Source organism: Eriocheir sinensis, chromosome 51, assembly GCF_024679095.1.
Source record: "Eriocheir sinensis breed Jianghai 21 chromosome 51, ASM2467909v1, whole genome shotgun sequence".
NCBI lineage: Eukaryota > Metazoa > Arthropoda > Malacostraca > Decapoda > Varunidae > Eriocheir > Eriocheir sinensis.
In genome coordinates, this window is record NC_066559.1 from 8,511,701 (window position 1) to 8,532,033 (window position 20,333).

Here is a 20,333-nt window from a genome sequence, read left to right on the forward strand (position 1 = left end):
AATGAAGAAGGAAACGAATGTAAGAGGAAGGAGACAATAAAAAAAAGTATAATAACGGATAAAAACAATGAAATAAAAAAATGTCAATGAAACCAAGTGAAGGAAAGAAGAAAACATGGAGGACGAGAGAGAGAGAGAGAGAGAGAGAGAGAGAGGGTTGTTTACAATTGTTTACTTCAGCCCCCAAAGAACAGACTTTCTATTTGTCTAACACTCTCTCTCTCTCTCTCTCTCTCTCTCTCTCTCTCTCTCTCTCTCTCTCTCATTTTGCAGATTGAGACAAAAATATTATCATCTGAAGAGAGAGAGAGAGAGAGAGAGAGAGAGAGAGAGATTGACGTCATTCACCTACTTAGGATAAGGCAGAAAAGCTGAAATACCGCGTACACACACACACACACACACACACACACACACACACACACACACACACACACACACACACACACACACACATTGTAAACCACTTCCTGACGTACTCGTAAATGTTGAGTGTTCATGAATAAGCCAAACTACTATGCTACCCTAATAATAATAATAATAATAATAATAATAATAATAATAATAATAATAATAATAATAATAATAATAACCATTATAACAATCTTCTCTCTCCTCTTCCTTTTTATTCCTTCCTCCTTGGTCCGTCTTTCCCTCCTCACCTCCCTTTCTCTTTTCCTTCCTTCTTCCATTCCTTCCTTCGTCCTTTCTTTCCTATCGACCTTTTCCCTCCTTTTCCTCATTCTTCTATTCCTTCCTTCGATCGGTTATCCCTCTCTCCCTCCTTCCTTCCTTACCTCTCTCCTTCCCTCCCTCCTCTCATTCCCTCCTTCCTTCGCTTTCTTCCTCACTCTCTACCGCCCTTCATCCCTCCTTTCTGTAATTATTTCATTCTTTCCTTACCTGTCTCCTTTCCTTCCTTCCCTCCCCCGTCGATCCTTCCTTCGTCACTTCCTTACCTCCCTCATTTCCCCTCTCCCTTCCCCTTTTCTCTCCCTTTTTCCCTTTTCCTCCCTCCTTCCTTCCTTCCCTTTTCCCCTTGTTCCCTCTTACTCCCCTTCCCTCCTTTCCTTCCCTCCCTCCTTTTCTTGCATCCTATTCCTTCCTTCTTTCTTTCCCTAACCTACTCTCCTTTTCTCTCTCCTTCTCTCCTCCGTCTCCCCCCTCCCCCTTCCCTCCTTCCCTCCCTCTAGTCATCTAACGGAGGCGAATGGTCACGTGACTCGGGTCAATAGTCAATTATATGTGACGTGCCACTGTAGGTCATCATGGGGGGAGGGGGGATGGGGGGAGGAGGAGGGGGAAGGAGGAAAGGGGGGCTGAGTGAGTGAGGGAGTGTTAGGGAAATGGTATGGGGAAGGAAGGTTGTATACGTAAGGGGTGGAGGTAGGGGGGGTGAGAGAAGGGGGGAGAGGAAGAGGGGGGGCTGAGGAGGGAGTGGAGGGGAAGGAGGGGGAAATGATACATGAAAGGGGATTGTAACGTAGGTGGAGGGGGAAGGAGGATTGGGAAGAAGCGGGAAGGGATGAGGGGGGATTGGAATGTGGGGGGGGAGGAGAAGGAAGGGGACGAGGACGGGTCGGGGGACGGGAGTGTGGGGAAGGAAGGGGAGTTGGGGCGGGGAGGGCCGTGATGTGCAGTCGAGCTTGTGAGATAGTGTTGTGATTAGTCTCTCTCTCTCTCTCTCTCTCTCTCTCTCTCTCTCTCTCTCTCTCTCTCTCTCTCTCTCTCTCTCTCTCTCTCTCTCTCTCTCGCGACCTTTGTGAGAGAGAGAGAGAGAGAGAGAGAGAGAAACACCTCTAACCTTTTCTTCTTTAGTCGAGATAATGCCATACCAGAGAGAGAGAGAGAAAGCGTCATGATTGCGTATGTGTGTAATACTTTGACATTTGCAAGGGATTAACTCGCATCTCTCTCCCCTCTCTCTCTCCCCTCTCCTCTCCCTCTCTCCCTTCTCCTCTCCCTCTCCCTCTCCCCTCACCCCTCACACTCCTCTGTCCCCTTCCCCTTCCCTCTCCAGAACCAGCAAATGCCACCAGAACACAATCGCTCAGTCCCCCCTAACAATGAATCAAAGAAAACGGGCCACTGATTGCCTTCGTATCAGATGTAGCTTCGCAGGAGTGACGCAACGGTTCCATATGACGTGTATCGGTGACGTCAGGCGAGGGGAGAGAGAGAGGGAGAGAATGAGAGAGAGGGGAAGCCATGGTGGTAGCGTAGTGGCTTGCAGAGCGGCGCGAGGGCAGGCAGGGTGGCAGGCAGGCAGTCGGGCGGTACCACACTTCTCGCTGCCCCTTCTCCCTCTCTCTCCCTCCTCCTCCTACCTCAAACCGTGCGCCGAGTAACTCTTCTCTACTTCTTCTTGCGAGATTTCGACCCATGGAAGTTACGTTGTGCTTGGAAAATTAAGTTAAAAGTTGGAATAAGTACTTAATTCTTATCTTATACGTCTGATTCGTGTTAAAAGTTGATAGAAATGTTATTATGGCGTTATGTAATGATTGGAATCTGAACTTTGTGATTCGTTGGTGCTGAAATGTGATATGGAAACGTATTGATAGCGTGGAACAAACTTAGAATTCTTAACTGTCTAAATGATGTTGAAACGTAAGAGAAATACACTTACAGCGTGAAAAAGCATTGAAATCTGATCTCTGTCTCCCATTACTGTTCAAATGTGATTAAATCTGTAATTTTAGGGTGGAAAAAGCATTGAAATCTGAACACCGTGTCTTATAAATGTAAAAATGTGATAAAACCGGACTTTGAGAGTGAAAGAAGCACTGAAATCTTAACTCTGTCCCACATTAGTGTTAAAATGTGATAAACTCCGTACTTAGAGTTTAAAAGAAGCAGTGAAATCGTGTGAGGCCAGTGACGAAGATGCAAGACAGAGAATTCAACTGAGTGGGACTTGAAGAAAAAGTAACGGAAGAGGGATACGAGAGAGAAAACTTATGGAAACTTTGAAAGGGATGAGTGAGATAAGTTTTTGAGTGGAGTGGGAGGAATAGAAGACGTAAGCTGGAACGGGAAATGGAAGAAAAAATAACGGATTAAAGTTGTGAATGAGATGCGATAGTGAAGTTTTGAGTGGAGTGGTAACAAAAGAAATCGTAACTTGAGAGGGAAAAGAAATAAAAAACACGAATTAGAACCGTTAATAAAATACGAACGAAAAGTTTTGAGTAGAGTTAAACTTCAGAAAACTAACTCGGAGAAGGAAAGGAAAGAAGAAAAACAAAACGTATTAGAACTGTAAATGAGATAAGAGGAGGAAGTTTTTGAGTCGAGGGGAGAGGGAAACGAGAGAAAATGGATGGAAACTGTGAATGTGATAGGAAAGAGAGAGAGAAGTTCTTGAGTCGAGAGGGAGAATGAGAGGAGATAAGGGGGGACTTGTATGGACTTCCTGCGCGTGTTTTGAAAGTTGATATTGGGGCCTAATCTGCTATCACCACCACCGCCTCCACCACCACCATCACCACCACCACCGCTGCCCCCTCCACTACCACCGCCGCCGCCGCCCTCTCTCCCCTCTCTCTAGACTTTCGTGACCGGATGATGAAATGTTCGATCACTGCGTGTGTACAAGAATGTAAGGAAAACGGGGTGTGGGTGAGGGGAGTTGGGGTAGGGGAATGGGTGGGGGAGGGGGGTTGTGGCGTATGTGGGGGGAGGGAGGGGTATGTGGGGGGGGGGTGATATTGACTGAGTGACTGATATTTAAGTTTGTTTTAGTTATTGTTGTCGTTTCTCTTGTTTCGCTGATAAAAAAAAAGTTTGTTTATTTAGATAGTTTTTTTTTTTTTTTGCGTATGAATGTTTTGTTTTTTTAGTGGTTTTGTTTGTTTGTTGTTTGTTTGTTGTTGTTTGTTGTTGCTGTTGTTGTTGTTTTCTTGCGTAGTTTTTTTTTCGATCAAAACATTTTTTTTACATGACGTCACTATATTGTTGTTGCTGTTTTTTGTTGTTTTCTGTCACTACTATTATCATCACCACCATCATCACCATCACCACATCAATCATCACCAATATTTGTACTATCATTCTTACTCTCACCATCATCATTATAACCAATACTATCATCATTATTGGCATCATTATTATACAATCACCATCACCACCATCATCATCATCACCATCACCAGCAACACCAATAATGCAAATTCCAATACATACTACATACTTGATATTCTTCGTTTCTCTTTCTCTTACCCTCCCTTACATGTGTGCGTGCGTGCGTGCGTGTGTGTGTTCGTGCGTTGGGGTCTCAAAATCAATAACCCTCTAATTCCTTATTTATGCACCGAGGGCCAGTTTACGCATCGACCCATAACGAAGTCTCCTCTGCCATGCGTGCCCTTCTTCTCCTTCTGTTCCATTTTTTTTTCTTTTCATTTTTCTTCGTCCTGGGTTTTTTTTCGTCCACTTTTTTCGTTTTCTTCTTTTTCATCTTCTTCTTCTTCTTCTTCATCTGCTTTTTATTCTTATTTTCATTCATATTCGTATTCTCATTCTCCTCCTTCTTCCCCTTATTCTTTTGGTTCTCTTCCTTTTTTCTTCTTTGTCTTCGTCTTCTTTCCTTCTTTTTCTCTTCTTCCCTCTCCCCTTCTCCTTCCCCTTATTCTTTTTTTTTTACTTTTCATCTTTTTCATCTTTTCTTATTTTTCATAATTTTTCTTTCATTTTTTCTTCTTTCCTTCTATTTCTTTTCTTCTTCTTCTTCTTCTACTTCTCCTTTTGACCTCTTCCTCTTTGTAACGCTTCTTGGGTCCTCCTTGATCCTTCTTTACCAACTTCGATACATTTTTCTCTCCATATACTTTGCTTACACAGACATTTCCTTTTTTTTCTATTTCCATAACTACCTATAAAAAAACTTCGCCTTTCATCCTTTTTGGGGGGTAACTTGTCTATTTTCCTCCCTAGTATAAAAAGAACTACCCTCCCCTTTCATCCTTTTATGGGGGTAACTCGGCTATTTTTGTCCTCGCGTGACCCAGCCTGACCTGCGACGCATTGCAGGGGTCCGGAGGCGAGCTAATTTGACTGGCTTCCCTCCCCTTCCCTCCCCCTTTCTTCCTATTCTACGCTTCTCCCTTTCTTCCTTTCCTCCCTCTTCCCCTTTCCTGTTCTACCCTTTACGCCTCTTCCCTCGTTCCCGCATGTTTCCTATTTCCATCTTTCTCCATTTTACCTTATTCCTCTCCCTTCCTCTTTTCACCTTTCCTTCTCCTTCCTTCTATTTTACCCCTTTATTCATCTTCCCTCCTTCCCTTTCCTTTCCATTCCTTCCCCATCCTCTCATTCCCTTTCCTTCTCTCCACTCTCTTTCCTATCCCCACCTTTCGCCCTTTGCCTCTCTTCCTTCCCCTTCCCTTCACCTGTGCCTGAAGCGAATTATAGTTAGATTAGCCTTTTCTTTCTCTCCCTTCCCTCCTCCTCCCCTTCCTACCTCCTCCCCTTTCTCCCTTCCCCTAACCACCCAATCCTTCCACCCATCTACCTACCCACTCCTTCACCTTCCAATCTACCACTATCCCCTTCCTATTCCCTTCCTCTTCCTATCCCCTCCTTTCCTTCCCTCCCTTCCCCTTTCTCCCCTTTCATTTGCCTAAACGTGTTATGTTGGAGTTAAGCCTTCTCTCTCCCCTTCTTCCTCCTCCTCCTCCTCCTCCTCCTCCTCCTCCTCCTTCTCCTCCTTTCCCAGCATTGTGTAACACGAGCGTAAGATTACCTTACCTTACCTTACCTTACCTGTTCTGCCCTGGTAAAGGTAAAATAAAGGAAAGTTTACCCCAAAGTCATAAGTACACTTTGTCTAAGGGATAATTAATTAACCAACACAAAGTAAAAATTTAACAGAAACTAATAAAGGTAAAAATGGCGCGTATTAATTATTCCCTCTCTACCTGGCGGTGGTGTGATTATTTTGTTGTTGTTGTTGTTGTTGTTGTTGTTGTTGTTGTGTTGGTGTTTGGGGGAAATAATAGAGAAGTTTTTTATGTTGCTTTGTTGTTTGTGTGTTCTATATAATTGTGTGACTCAGTTTTTTTAATTTTTTTATTCATATATGTGTTCCCTGATGTTTTAAAGAGATAGTGACTCATAAAAGCGGCCATTACAGTTATATTTAATAGATACAACTCATCATAACTAAAACTTGCAGATTATTTTCTCACCACGCACCATTCCTTTCCTTTCCTTACCTTATCTCATCCTTACCATATTTCTCCACCTTTGTTTCCTCTCATAAACTATCTAACTTCCCGTAACCTCCCATCGCCTCACCTCCCATCACATCACATCCCCTCCCATCCCCGTAACCTCCCATCACCTCACCTCCCATCACATCACATCCCCTCCCATCCCCTTAACCTCCCATCACACCAACCCACAACCAACTCTGACCATTCTGAACAACCAACTCTGGCCATTTTTATTACAAACTTGAACCGTCGTTTATTCCAACTCGAACTCAAGATCAAACCTTAGGTGAATCATCCGAATCATCTCACCCACACTCCAGCCCAGGTTTCATTTCTAGACTAGTGCGTGTATTATGGGCAAGTGTTTTAACATGGTGCGTCCCCGACAGGTGAGATTACAGCTTTCTGCGCAGTTTTCCTGATTTATTAGTATATCAAGGAAATTAAACATATAAGTGTAAATTACTGAACTCTATATAAATTGTGTTCTAGCGTCCGGCGATTTCATCACATAAACCTTTTGCTTATCGTAGTCTATATTTACTAGTACTATTCTTGAAGGCAAAGGATGCAGTACAATAAATTAAACAAAATATCAGGATAAGTTTAAAATTTTTACTTTTCCTGCACAACCACGCATAACCACATCTGGGAAAACGTTTGGGATAGCCCGCCAAACACTTGCCTCAAAATCAAGTATTACTTCTTGAACTTTCAATTGTTCCCCCAGGATTTCTCATTTCGGTCACGTCACCTTCCTCTACCTTGCCCTCATTATAACGCTGCCGTCTTACTCTTCATATCCCATCACCTTCTTGCACCTTCCATCCCTTTACATGTGTCACCTTTCCCTTCCTTCCCTTTAAAAGTAACGCTGGTGTCTTGCTCTCTCCCTTAACTAACACTGCTCTCTCTTTCTGTCTCCAGGTCTCGCGGGTCGCCTCGTGGCCCGCCGTACCTGGGCGAGGAGGAGGCCAAGTCGTGCTGCGGGCTGATGGTGACGCAGGCGGTGAGCATCCGTTGGTTCATCATCATGATAGCTTTCGTGGGCCTCTGCTGCACCGTGGTAGGCACCGTGCTGGGCGCAGTCAAGACCTACAACTCCGAGTACGTAACCATCACACTGCTTATGATCGGTGAGTATGAATTGGGTGTTGGTTGTTGGGGTTTGTTGATGTTGGTGGTGGTGATGGTAGTATTTTTTTTTATAGTGGTGGTGATTCTGTTTTCTTTTCTGTATATCTCGTTTTCTCTGTCATTCAAGCTGTTCGTTAGTCTCTTTTCTCTCATCTTTCTATCTTTCTGTTTCTTGCGTTTTTGCTTTATAATTATGTCGAGAAAGCAATTAGTTTGTGTGTGTGTGTGTGTGTGTGTGTGTGTGTGTGTGTGTGTGTGTGTGTGTCGGAGGAAGTAGGGCAATTATGTGCTTTGTGTTACCGTGTGTTGTGTTGTGTGACCGGACATAGCTCTCTCTCTCCCTCTCTCTTCCTATCTCTCTCTCTCCCTACCTCTCCCTCTCTCCCGCCCTTACCTGTCCTGTTCTTTTCATACCTGTTAATTATATCCCTTTGTACTGCCGGCCCGCTTTCACTGTTATCACGATCTGTCACTTATATATAATTTGCTACTACTACTACTACTACTACTACTACTACTACCTATGAACTTACCTCCCTTCACACACAATACTGACCTAATCTAACCTCACCTAACCTACCCACCTACCCACCTACCCACCATCTTACCTTTCCTGTACACTCACGATATAACCTCCTTCTCTTTCTCATCCTCTCCTCTTCCTTTCACTTCACTTAACTCCTCTTCCTCTTCCTCTCACTCTACCTCCTCCTTCATCCTTTATTCCCCTTTCTCTCTCCTCTCTCCCTCAACCAGACCAATTCTCTCCTCTTCCCTTACCAGACCTATTCTCTCCTCCCTTCCCTTTCTCTCCCCTTCCTTCCCGTTCCGTTCTTGCATGAGCCACCCCCTCAAGCGCCCCCCAGAGGCCCCCTACGACCCCTGAACGATCACTAAACACGACCCCCTGCCGGTAACAGCCTCTCGTTAGCGCCAGGGTCAAGGGGGAGAGGTGAAGGCGTCGGCAGGGGAGTCTGAGGGGTCGTTAAGGGGAGAGAAGGAGAAGGGGAGAAGGTGGGGAGGAAATGGACACTGGTTACTAGACACCTCGAAAAAGGGGAGAGAGAGAGAGAGAGAGAGAGAGAGAGAGAGAGAGAGAGAGAGAGAGAGAGAACTTATTTTTTTTTAGGTCAAGCAAATTCCTCCAATGGGAAATCATATATCGAGGAATCTCCCTCTCTCTCTCTCTCTCGTGCGTATCTATCATTTTTCTATTCATACATTCATTTCATCTCCCTAATTTGATTTTCCATGTGTTCTATCTTTCTTTCCTCCCTCCTCCTCCTTCCTTCTATCCTCCTCCTCCTCCTCCTCCTCCTCCTCCTCCTCCTCCCTTCGTCAAGATTTTATCCCACCCTGTAAGGCTTATCAGAAAAGGGAGGAAGAGAGAGAGAGAGAGAGAGAGAGAGAGAGAGAGAGAGAAGCATATTCCTCTCTACGTCCCTCTTCTCCCTCCCTTTCCTTCCGCCTGATCTCCCTCCCGATCTCCCTCCCTCTCTCCCTCTCTCCCTTTCTTTACCTGATCTAACTCCTTTTAACTTTTTTCTCCCCTCTCTCTCTGTCTCTCTCTCTCTCTCTCTCTCTCTCTCTCTCTCTCTCTCTCTCTCTCTCTCTCTCTCTCTCTCTCTCTCTCTCTCTCTCATATACTCGTATTTCTCTTTTTCTTTCTTATTTTCTTTCCATATATTTCATCATCTTCGCCCTCCCCGTGTGTGTGTGTGTGTGTACGTGACGCGTGACTCCGAGGTGTAACTCAAGCCTTAATTATGTAAAATGGACAAAGGTAATTCTAGTTTATGCCTCGCCGTTACGTTGTCGGGGGCGGCGTTACACACACACACACACACACACACACACACACACACACACACACACATACACACACACATAAATAAAGGAAGAAAAAGACGGAGGGTGAATATGATGAAAGAAAGAAAAAAGAAAGGAAAAGAGAAGTTGTATATGCAATGAGAGAGAGAGAGAGAGAGAGAGAGAGAGAGAGAGAGAGAGAGAGAGAGAGAGAGAGAGAGAGAGAGAATAATGCATTGTGTCATCCGGTGTTTATGTTTGTTTCTGTGTTAGGCTCCATTGTGTGTGTGTGTGTGTGTGTGTGTGTGTGTTGAGACCATCCATATCACCCACAAAAAAAAAAGTAGATACGTTTCACCCCTCCCTCATATTTTTAAACTCACCTTCTTCATTCTATTTTAAACTCATTCCTCGTTGTTGTTTTTCTCCTTGCTCTTACTCCTCTTAACGTTCATGAGGAGCCACTTACCTGACTTACCTGACTTTTTCACTAATCACCAATCTACGTGTCACTTATTTTTACCAGTTATCTAATTTTCACACCTCGTCACTTTTTTTTCTCACTTTGCTAGACATTCAACCCTTTTTCTTATTGCAGTTTCACATTTTTTTCTCATCCGGTGTGTTCTTGTATCTGTCCCTCCACTTCTAACCTCATCTATATAGTGTGTTTTTATACCTCGTCTAGTGTGTTCTTGTACCTTTCCCTCCATTTCCAACCTCTGTTCACACTACGACAGGCATGAATAGTATGTCCTCAGCGCTGAATCCTAAATAACAATCATTCTATACTAATTTTCAGTCCGTCCCCTAGTCGCTCATGTCTCCTCTGTTTCTGTACTTTTCTCTTCCCTGGTAACCCCTGTCCACCCTCCTGCAGGCGTAAACATTGTTCTGAACAGTGCGCAATGAGCTCTAGATAACCTAACAGTTTTATATGAATTTTAGAGTTTCAACTATTGTCGCTACTTTGTTTCTGTACCTTTCCCTTCACTCCCAACCGTCGCCCGTTTTCCTGCAGGCGTGAATGTAGTTTAAATTCTAGATAACAACCGTTTTATACTAATTTCCAGTTTGTCACCTTTTCTAGCTACTGTTTTTACCTCTCCCTTCCATCCTGACCCCTGTCCATACTTCGGCAGGGGTACTTTACCGTTATTTAATTTTCAGTGTCACCTTGTTTTCGCTGCTCGTTTTCATACTTTTCCCTACCCTGTTTCTATACTTTTCCTTTCCTTTCTGATCTCTTCTCCTTCTCCCTGCAGGGGTGGGCATAGTGCTGATCACCGTGTCGGGTGTGGCGTGGCACCTCACCTCCCGGGACGCCCCCTGCCGCGTCATGCTCGGCCTAGCGCCACACGACCCCGCGCGCGGCGAACCCCGACGCTTCATGGCTCGGATGGCACCAGCGTTCGGCCGCCCTCACCACCCCTACGCCGGTGAATATAATTATGGAGTCCTTTTTCTTGCCCTACTATTGCCTGTGGATGTGCCTTTTATGTTTCTGGCAATGTTTTTTTTTATGGGTTTTCTCTGTATTATGTCTTCCTCGCTTTCTCTATAATGTCAAGTCTTCTTCGTAATCTGTTTTCTTCTCTTGGTTGTTCAGTGGGTTTACTTTTTGTTAATTTATTTTTAATTGCTGCATGTCTTCTTTGTATTATTTCTGTTTTCTCTTTCCTGCTATCTATATTTTCTATTTGATTGGCATTTGTGTTTCTTCTTGTTACTTTCTTCTGATTCTATTTGTTTTATTGTATTATGTGTTTCCTCCTCTTCGCTTTCTCTCCTTGAAGTTTTACATTTGTTTTCTTATGTCCTCTCATGTCCTCCCCATACTAAGTCATCCTTCCATCTTCCAGCCATGATGTACCCGGAGTTCCAGTACCGTCCCCCGCCGCCGAGCTACCAGGCGTCCATGCAGGAGTACCGCCTTCGCCTGCTGCTGCTCGACCGCCACCACGCGCAGGCCAGCCAGGCGCCCTCCCCGCCGCCCACCTACCGCTCCGCCGGCCACAACCTCCGCGGGTGAGTCACGCTAATTTCTGGTAGAGGGGGCTGGGAAATTTTGTCACAAGTTTTTCGGATGAGTCAGACTGATTTTTTTGGAAGAGGGAAGTGGGGGAACTATAGTGATTTGTATGAGAAACGGTTAGCAGACTATTTCAGTCATAAAATTTTGCCAGAAAAAAAAAGTTTCGTCCTGAATTAAAACTGGAGAATGCTTTATACTGAAAATATACAAACTATTCATCCTTTGTGTCCTTCAGACTCATCAATCACTTGTTCATCCACCTGTAATGAAGGGTTTAAGGTTCCTTTCAGTAGAACACATGCAGGTAGCCTATATGTAATCAGTACTATATAGAACTCGTGCAGGGCTTATAACCAGCGGTAGCTACAGAAGAAATGTTGTGGCCCCATGCCTGACACCACTATTAGTAGACAGCTGAAGAACACCACAGATGCTTAAAACCCGTTTTAGACAGGCATCTTAGAAAGTGACATGTTAAAGACCTGAGTATAGGCAGCTCAGAGGACCACGGGGATGCCAGGACCTGTGTAGCTAGCCAGCCCAGGCAGCCACCGTGATCCAGCTATTCAAGGCGCCATGTCTCCCACAGGCTGACGGTAAACACGCTGGGCCGGGAGAGTAACTACAGCCAGCCGCCGAGCTACAGGTCCCGGGAAGGCTCCGTGTCCCACAACCCCGACGCTACACTCCCGTCCTCCCACCCCGGCGGCCCCATCGTCCCCGCCCACTCCCGGGACCCCTCCTGCCTCTCCTTCCTCTCCCACGAGTCCATCTACTCCGGGGGACCGCCTCCCTCCCAGGACGGCTCCCTGCGCGCCGCCCCTATGGTTGACAGGGACAAGGTTGCCGTCATGGAAGACTCGGCGCTTCCACCCGCCAAGAAGGACGGCCGGAAGGACGATAACACCGTCACCATCGTGCAGACGACAGACTCCTCGCAGGTGATCGGCTCCGACGCCGTGGTGGTAACGGTGTCCGGCTCAAACTCCAACTACGTGACGGCCGGCCCGCCGCAGCCCCCCAGCCCCGCCGACGCCGAGATATCCGTCCTAGCGCATCTTTGACCTCATCTTGCCTGCTGAATGAGCTCTGATTCTAGTGTATGTTCACCCTACGTAAGGTTATGTAAGGCGTTACTAGTGTTCGTGAGCTGATGATAGGTATATAAATATATAAATATATACAGAAGTCTATATATACATGTATGTATTTTCATATGTCATGCTGAATATTTATAAATAAAGGATGGAGGCATGAGACCCTGCAGCCTTATTTTTGAAGTTGTTGAACAGATGTAATTAAATCTATGACTGTGGTCACATCGCGCTGAGTTGCACGGCAGCCTGCAAGCTCTAGATGCTGTAAATAATGTACACACGCATGGACGTGGCATCAGTCACTGGAATCATGAAGTCCAGATGCATTCTGTAATATTAACTGCTCGACTTGTCAAAGCTAAACAGAACATGAAGCACTGAGCTGGCAAGCAGGAAGGCCCTCGGCGCCACCAAGCTGATGTGCTGTCAGCATACATTGTCGCTTTGACACCTTTCAGGGCCAGGAGGGGACACGCTGGCTACTCAGAAGCCATGAATTACCTTGCCTTGCTCACACTCACATTCCTCAGAGTTCGTCTTTCCTCATTGGTTGAGTGTTTGTAGCTTGTGAGTAACGAGTCATCCTCACCCTCAACCCTCACGAGGCTGCACAGCAGGACATAATAAAGGACATAACACACCACGCCTCACACTGTGGCGCTGTGCCGTGCACAGCCCATCCCTCACAACCACTGTTAAAGAAAATGTGACGAGTTGTATATTTAATCACATCCCAGTAATGAAAATGTTATCATGCATGTACGAGATGTAAATAGTATATATATATATATATATATATATATATATATATATATATATATATATATATATATATATATATATATATATATATATATATATATATATATATATATATATATATATAAATGTTTTGTAAGTACCATGAAAGTGACCAAAAATAGTCATTATAGATTAGATTATGTTGCCAGCGTTCTTCCTGTGATGTGGGAGTGACAAGCAGGACAAGCGCCCCGCACATCCCACACTCGTAGGGTGTCCCACCACCACGCCTGCACGCCGGGCCGAGGGTCCCCTACTTGTCACTGCTGCCCTGATGCTCTTGTGTCTTTTTTGGGTGCTGTACTTCACTTGCCTCACTTCCCCGGAGGAATCGTTATGTCGCGATTAAGGAGATTCAGTAATGCATTTTACGTGTTGCACTAATCATGCCCAGGTGTGTATGCCCGGGCCCTGTAATGTTCCATGCAATGACTCTGTTGTTGGCAGGGTGAGCTGAGCCGCAGCCCTTGGCAGTGATGCCAGCAGCAGCGGCAGTGACCTGGGCTGAGTGTGTCAGGGCAAAGTGGTGACCCAGCCTGAGGATGACACACTGACAGGTCACGCTGCTGCTGTCTAGTGTGTCAGCGGCCAGCGTGTTGATTTATGTTATGTGTTCATTTAGTAATTCATTAAGTCTCTTGCATGGGTACAAACTTTTAATGTACTGAGTATTTAGGTCATAAAGATATTTTGTGAAATTGATCATAACATGCTGTCAAGATGTGTCTTGAAATGAAAATATGCCTTCACGATTACTATGAAAATTGTAACAAAACCTTTCGCTCTCTACGCTTCCCTTCTGTTCATTCACAGTCTTATTTTTTTTTGTCCTGCATATCAGACATGTTTTGCCCATCCCTTCCCTCTCACCTAATTTATGCCCAAAAAAAGGAGTGTGCAGGTGAAGAAACAGAAACAACAAACATTGTTGATTAAAAGCAGAACTTTATTTTCCAGCAAAGCTTACTTTCACTCACAAAAGCTTAGGTCCGTATAGAATGGAATCTGACAGGCACTCACGATTTACTCCAGTACTGGCAGAACCTTTTAGGAAGACTCACCATGACAAGAAATTAAAGAAGCCTTATTTTTCAGACTCCTAAAGGTACACGATCATATATTACCTTTATTTAAGTCATACAGTAAATAAGCTTGCAGACGAGCACTACTGTAGTCCATAAATACTTAGTGGAATTAGGTAGCATTGATATCTGAGTGTGTTAATGAAGCTATAATGTACAGGCACACCACAGAACTAGTCAGGCAAGGATACGCTCACCGCACTCACCGTAGGCTGCCAGAGCTAATGTTGTGGGTGAAGACAGTGAAAGAAACAGTCATGGTAGAAGTGTTGTGTAAGTGTCTGGTACACACTTACCCAGAAAGCCTTTATCCTACTTTTGCCTAACTTAGATGCTTCGTAAAGAGACATAAGAGGGATAAGTGACATTTGATTTACCTGACTGACATTTGTACTAAAGCAAAAAGACCAGTAGCAGTATTCCTTGTGTTCATTTGTATGTTTTACTGTTTGATTTGCTCCGTCGCTGCTGTTGATGGATGCTGTTCACGAGTGTCACCCATCAGAAAATTCATCCAGAGCAGATGTCACACTAAATTGCCTCTCCACTGGCTTTGTAATTCGGTATTCAGAAGATTCATCATGACACCACCTCCACTGTATCATGAATGGAATGTAGAACAAGACTACCAAGTGTATACAGTTGCAAATCATATGACACTTGTATCCATTTTTTTTCATGCATTTGATACCTCTAATTTGTGAGTCTTACCTCATATGTATACAGGCTGTGTTTACCATTTCATATCCACCAGTTTGATTTACTTATAACAAGGCTAGAGTTACTGTGCTCTGGAAAATTGGGCTGAGCAATGAAAATTAAATATTGAAATGATTATTTAAGTTTGATTTAACGATACTTAAAATTTCTACCCGAGCTAAATCATTATTATTACTTTTATTACATATTTATTTATGCCTGATTTTAGTACTATTTGTAAAGGTGCATATGAATTGGTAAAGATAGCTCATGTTATCTGGTGGTCCTTTGTAAGACTCGAGACTTTCCATGAAGCCAATCAGACAGCCAAGTAGGAACTGCTCACCTGTGTCCCCACGGACCCCACCGCCCAGGTGTGGCTTCCGGGCAATCACTGTACGCAGCTCACGCCGGGAAGGAGAACAATGTCTCTGGGATGCTCGTTCAGGCGCTCAAGATAACTCGGAGAGTGATCATGTTTCTCAGATACTCTAATTCTTTTCTTAATATCTGAAGATTCTATTTCAAAATGGTATGTCAGGAGCTGCCTTGTATAGGCTAACCGGCCTCTTGCAGACTCCTTACTTTCTTATGTTCTTATTATTCTTTTACACTTAGTCATGTCTCTTCTAAACATTGCATCCCACAAGACCTTTTCTTTTCAATGTGCGCCATACATTTAGTTGTTCATCAGTTCATTGAACAGACCTGCTGGTCACAGCACACACAGTTCCCGGGCAGCCTCATGTGTAAATCATTTCCACAAAGAACCTTAGACATTGGCACATAGATTTGTCGATGCTCTGTTTGTGCCTACCCAGATATTTTGTCTGTAAACTGTGGAAATCCCTATTATTATACACGTGTCCCAAAAAAAAATCCAGGTATCCTGTTCATTAGAAAAGTAATTATTAGCATTTCCTTTATATGTCAGAGAAAATACTTTTGAGTTATTTTGATTATCAAGCAGAGAAGAAAAATGTATTTGTTGCTAAATTATGAATGTGGTAGTTATGGTTATGAAACAAATACCAATGAACAGTTCCTTTAAATGCCAGTACAAGTGCTCGAGACTAGAGAAAGAGCTAGAAGTTATTACGTCTGTAAAGTGGAGAAAAGATAGTTGTGCACTTCTCCCTAAACGATGTCATTTGCTTTTTTGCTCACGAGGAAAGGAGAGGAAAATATTAATTAACAGTTCCTTAATATGCCAGTGAAGACCATGATTAAGAGTGATTTTGTCTGTAAACTGGAAGGGGAATATTAACGTGTGTCCCCAAATAATAATGTATGTATATTAAGTTTATTGCACATGAAAATAACAATCGGTGACTAATCCTGTATATACCGGCACGAGTGTCCGAAACAGTGAACGGCACTCTTCATTGTCTCGTGAAGCTCCTCTCCATGGAAGACTCGAAACTTTAGGAAAAAAGACAGTAGTTAAACACGACCCCCAAAATTATGCTTGTGATTTGATCATGGGGAAAGTATTCATTGACAGTTCCTTTTAATATGCCAGTACAAGCGTTTGAAACTGAAAAATTTATCAAGTTTATTATTTCATCAAAGCAAACTCCTTTTTATTGGAAGTCTTCATCCCCATCTCATCCCACCCATTGCCTCACTAATGCCTCAATCCCCTCCCCAACACACACACACACACACACACACACACACACATTGCCACCTGAACCTCATGATGGCTTTTCAATCAGACAAGAGAGAGAGGAAAAAAAAAGTCTTATTTTCCAGGATTGCTATACTTTTTTTCGGGCATATGTAATAAAGGTCTTGTATATATTTTGTATAACTAAATAAACAATATTCCAAGAAAGGATGAGTTTGTTGTACGCCTTAATTGGACTTATGTGAATGGAGAGACAAAGGGTGTATAAACTTGTATGTATTATTATATCTCACTTCTCAGGGAATGTAATCTAAGTACTGAGTAGTGTTGGAGGTAGCAGGACAGTTCAGGGCAAAAAGTGAAACAGAGAATAGTACTTTAACACTAGATAGTGAAGTGGAGGACGTTGGGAAAGACCTTTGTCCTATAGTGAACTAGTAATGGCTGATAATGATTTAGCAGTACGTAATTTTAATGGCAGTAATAAGGAGGTGGAAATGGTCGTTGTAGTGGTGGTATTAGTTTATAACCCCAAAGAAAGAAAGCAGTAGCAGTAGTAGGAGGGAGAGTAGAGGGGGGGATGCTGAGGAGTTAGTGGAAGAATGCAAAGGGGGGGGATAAAGGAGGGATTGAGGGGATAAGGAGGGAGGAGAAGGAGGAGAGGGAGGGGTGGAAGGATCGAGAGAGAGGGTTAGGGTGAAGGGACCTATTAGTAGTAGCATTAGTAGTATGGGAAGGAGAAGTAACATGAATATATATCCACCTTTGAAATACTAATTGGAGATGCTTAGAAACAGGTTGTAAACAATAACAAGGTAACTGTCTAACGACCCAACGAGGAGGGTGGGAGGGAGGGAGAGGGATAGAAGAGAAGCAGGATGAGAAATACCCCCCTCCCTCCTCTGCCCTCCCCTTCTTCACTCCCCCCTTCAGTACGTCTACCGCCACGGCGCGCGAGAGACACGCCAGTCCTCGTCGACGGACCGACTTGGTCGGCTAGATTTCGATCGCCGATAGAGTCAGTCTGTCGGCTCCCTGATGCGGGCCGCCTTTGGCAAAGGCCCGTGCTCCCTCGTGCAAGAGGGAACAATCTCCCCCCCCCCCCCCTGCCCACGGCACGCGCAGCAGCCCCATTTGGTCAGCTGCCGTGGTGAGAGGAGGGTCTCTTCTGCCGCTGCTCCTGTGGTACGTAACTATGTGTCTTCAATCTGTTTTCATAAATTTCCTTCGGCGTTCAGAGTCGGTTAAGAGATCTATATCTATTTAGTATTTTTATCGAGTGTATAATTATCGAGTAAGATCTACCATTCCATATCTATTTCCTTTGCCATTGAGATAATACTACACAAATACTATACATAAAAGTCACTGGAGTGTTAAATACCTTAAACTCCATCACACAGCAATATATTTCAGTACACGTTTTACATAATTTAGTAGTCGATGATTGGGGGGCGTGGCAAGAGTACACGTCACGGCCATACGTCATGGTAGACACACATCAGCCCGCTCCCAGCGCCCCAGTTGCCATTTGCCTTTTTGATGACTCGCCTTTCTATCAGCATATTTTGATGGCATGTCTCTAAGACAACTACCCTAATGAAGCGAAGTAGATACTTGGTTATATTTTTCCTAATTACTTCGGTGTCTGTAACTCAATGTGTTTTAATGCCATGTCAAACAGCAACCTAGTTTAGACGCTATTGCAATAAAACGATATGTCGCGGGCCTTGAAATACATTGAAGTGTGATCCCCTATTCCCTATTTATTCCCTATTCTATTTCGTTTATTATTTCTGGTATAGTACATTTATCCTATTTACCGAGAATATATAGTAACTTCTACCCAGTGTATTTCCCTATTCCCCAATTCTCACATTCCCTATTTTTCATGTTTCATATTGTTTCATTCGGTTCGCAGCATTGAAGCGTGTGTCTCGAATCGTCCGACCCCCACGACCCTCGCCACGGATTTGTCTTTGGACCTTGTAATCACTTCGTAGCCCCAGGTAAGGGAAGTTTGATTTGTGCATTACTTTATTTTGACATTTTCTCGGTTTTGGTTCTTGTTGCTTGATCCTCTTTCTTTGACCGACTTTTGGTTATCCATTTTATTCCACTTCGCCTCACTATCTATGTCTCCCTCCCTCTCCCTCCTCCTCAGTCCCTCCCTCTCCCTCCTCCTCAGTCCCTCCCTCTCCCTCCTCCTCTGTCCCTCCCTCTTTCCCCTTCTCTCCATACCTCTTCCCCCCCTCCCTCCATCCCTCTTCCCCTTCCCCCCCCATCTCGTTCATGTCTTCATAAGCGTGTCGGGGTTAGACTTGTTACTCATGGTATTAATTTTTCCATATCCTTCCGGCTCTATCTATTGCAGTTTCTAATAATGGCCGGTGGTTGCCTTGTCAGGGTCTAGGATGTAGGTGGAGAGGAGGAAGTAGGCAGTTCGCTTGTTGGATGATTAACGTAATTTGTTTGTCTTTCATTGGTTCATAGATTATCAACCACTCGTTACGGAAAACCTGAATTATGCTCGCCTTTGTGTTCGATTGTGTATAGTAATTAGAAATATGGGGAGCAGGACTTTGTTTGATACATAACGATAATTCATGGGCTCTTTAACAGCATCGAGTGGCTGGAAAATTCATGACTCATGCGAAATAGGATTCACTACGCTCGGATCCGTTAATAAAACTAGCTTTGAGTATGTAGAATTTTTTATCATTTGGGTTATCTACAGATCCTATTATATACTATTCTATTCTATTCTTGTTCGAGGACTTGGTCACCTTTAATAATTGGAAGTAAGTAGTTAGGTATGCTTAGTATCGAGGGAGGTGGTGATGGTAGCAGGGTTGGATCAAATACTGATTTTTTATAAGTCAAATACAAATCTTTTCTTCGGGATTCCAAAAACATAAATACAAATACAAATACTTTTATTCCTGAATCTAAAAATACAAATACAAGTACTGGTTAAAAAATACAAATACTCCTATTTCAGATTTGAAAGATACAAATAAAAATACTCCTGAAATTATGCAAAAAATATATACTTTTTTCACAAGTTTACACATCATAATTGCATTTTATCATCATGAGCAATACTGGTGACACCAGTTAACGACCTTGAATACATGGGCTGAGTGTCCAACATGACTTGGTTTACAAAGCATGACAGCATAGAAGCTTCCTCAGCGACCCTAAAGGAGCCTTAGCTGAACTAGTTCGAAATACTACTCTTTGCAACAGGTTTTTTTTTATCTAACTTGTGATATACAGGTACTGATAACTGTTTGTAATGTAACTTCAGGGAGTGTGGACCCAAGGTAGAGGACTGGGTGCCTAAGAAGTGAACACCCGCCTGATGTCTGGGAGGATGCCCTAACTTCACACAACAGAAAGTGACGCCAGTTTCAGCAGCAGTGCCACCACTCTGACCTCCCATTGTGGCGTGGATGGTCCACCTTCCAGTTACAAGGACCAGGCCGGCTGAAAACACTGTAAGAGTTGCCTGAAATTTGTTTCTCGTCAGATTATATTTAGAGGTGGCGCAGCAACCTTGAATGTTCTGTTTATCATGTCCTCTCATGATATGACGATTACGGTCATTACAACCTGTTTTTTTTCATTCCCAGTTTCCTCGAAGATGCCGAAAACTAGATCTTCCCCCCTTGTGTGGCTTTTAGGACCAGTGAGCAGCACTTTATCGTCAACGAAGTTGCCCAGTGGCGTCAAAGTATTGTCCGTGTTCTTCCATCACCACACGGAAGAGAAGCAGACCGTTGGGGACAGTGCCTGGGCCACATTGGATGAACTATTGGAGATTTG

The 20,333-nt window shown here is 43.9% G+C and overlaps 1 protein-coding gene across 1 annotated transcript; it reads left to right on the forward strand.

Annotated features, from left to right (window-relative positions):
- The first annotated feature begins 2,242 nt into the window (after window positions 1–2,242).
- LOC126982631 (uncharacterized) lies at window positions 2,243–12,455 on the forward strand. The gene is made up of 5 exons (XM_050834840.1): window positions 2,243–3,601; window positions 7,143–7,351; window positions 10,427–10,600; window positions 11,024–11,189; window positions 11,786–12,455. The coding sequence occupies exons 1-5, from the start codon at window positions 3,573–3,575 to the stop codon at window positions 12,258–12,260; spliced, it is 1,053 nt and encodes a 350-aa protein (XP_050690797.1). The 5' UTR covers window positions 2,243–3,572; the 3' UTR covers window positions 12,261–12,455.
- Window positions 12,456–20,333: the final 7,878 nt, after the last annotated feature.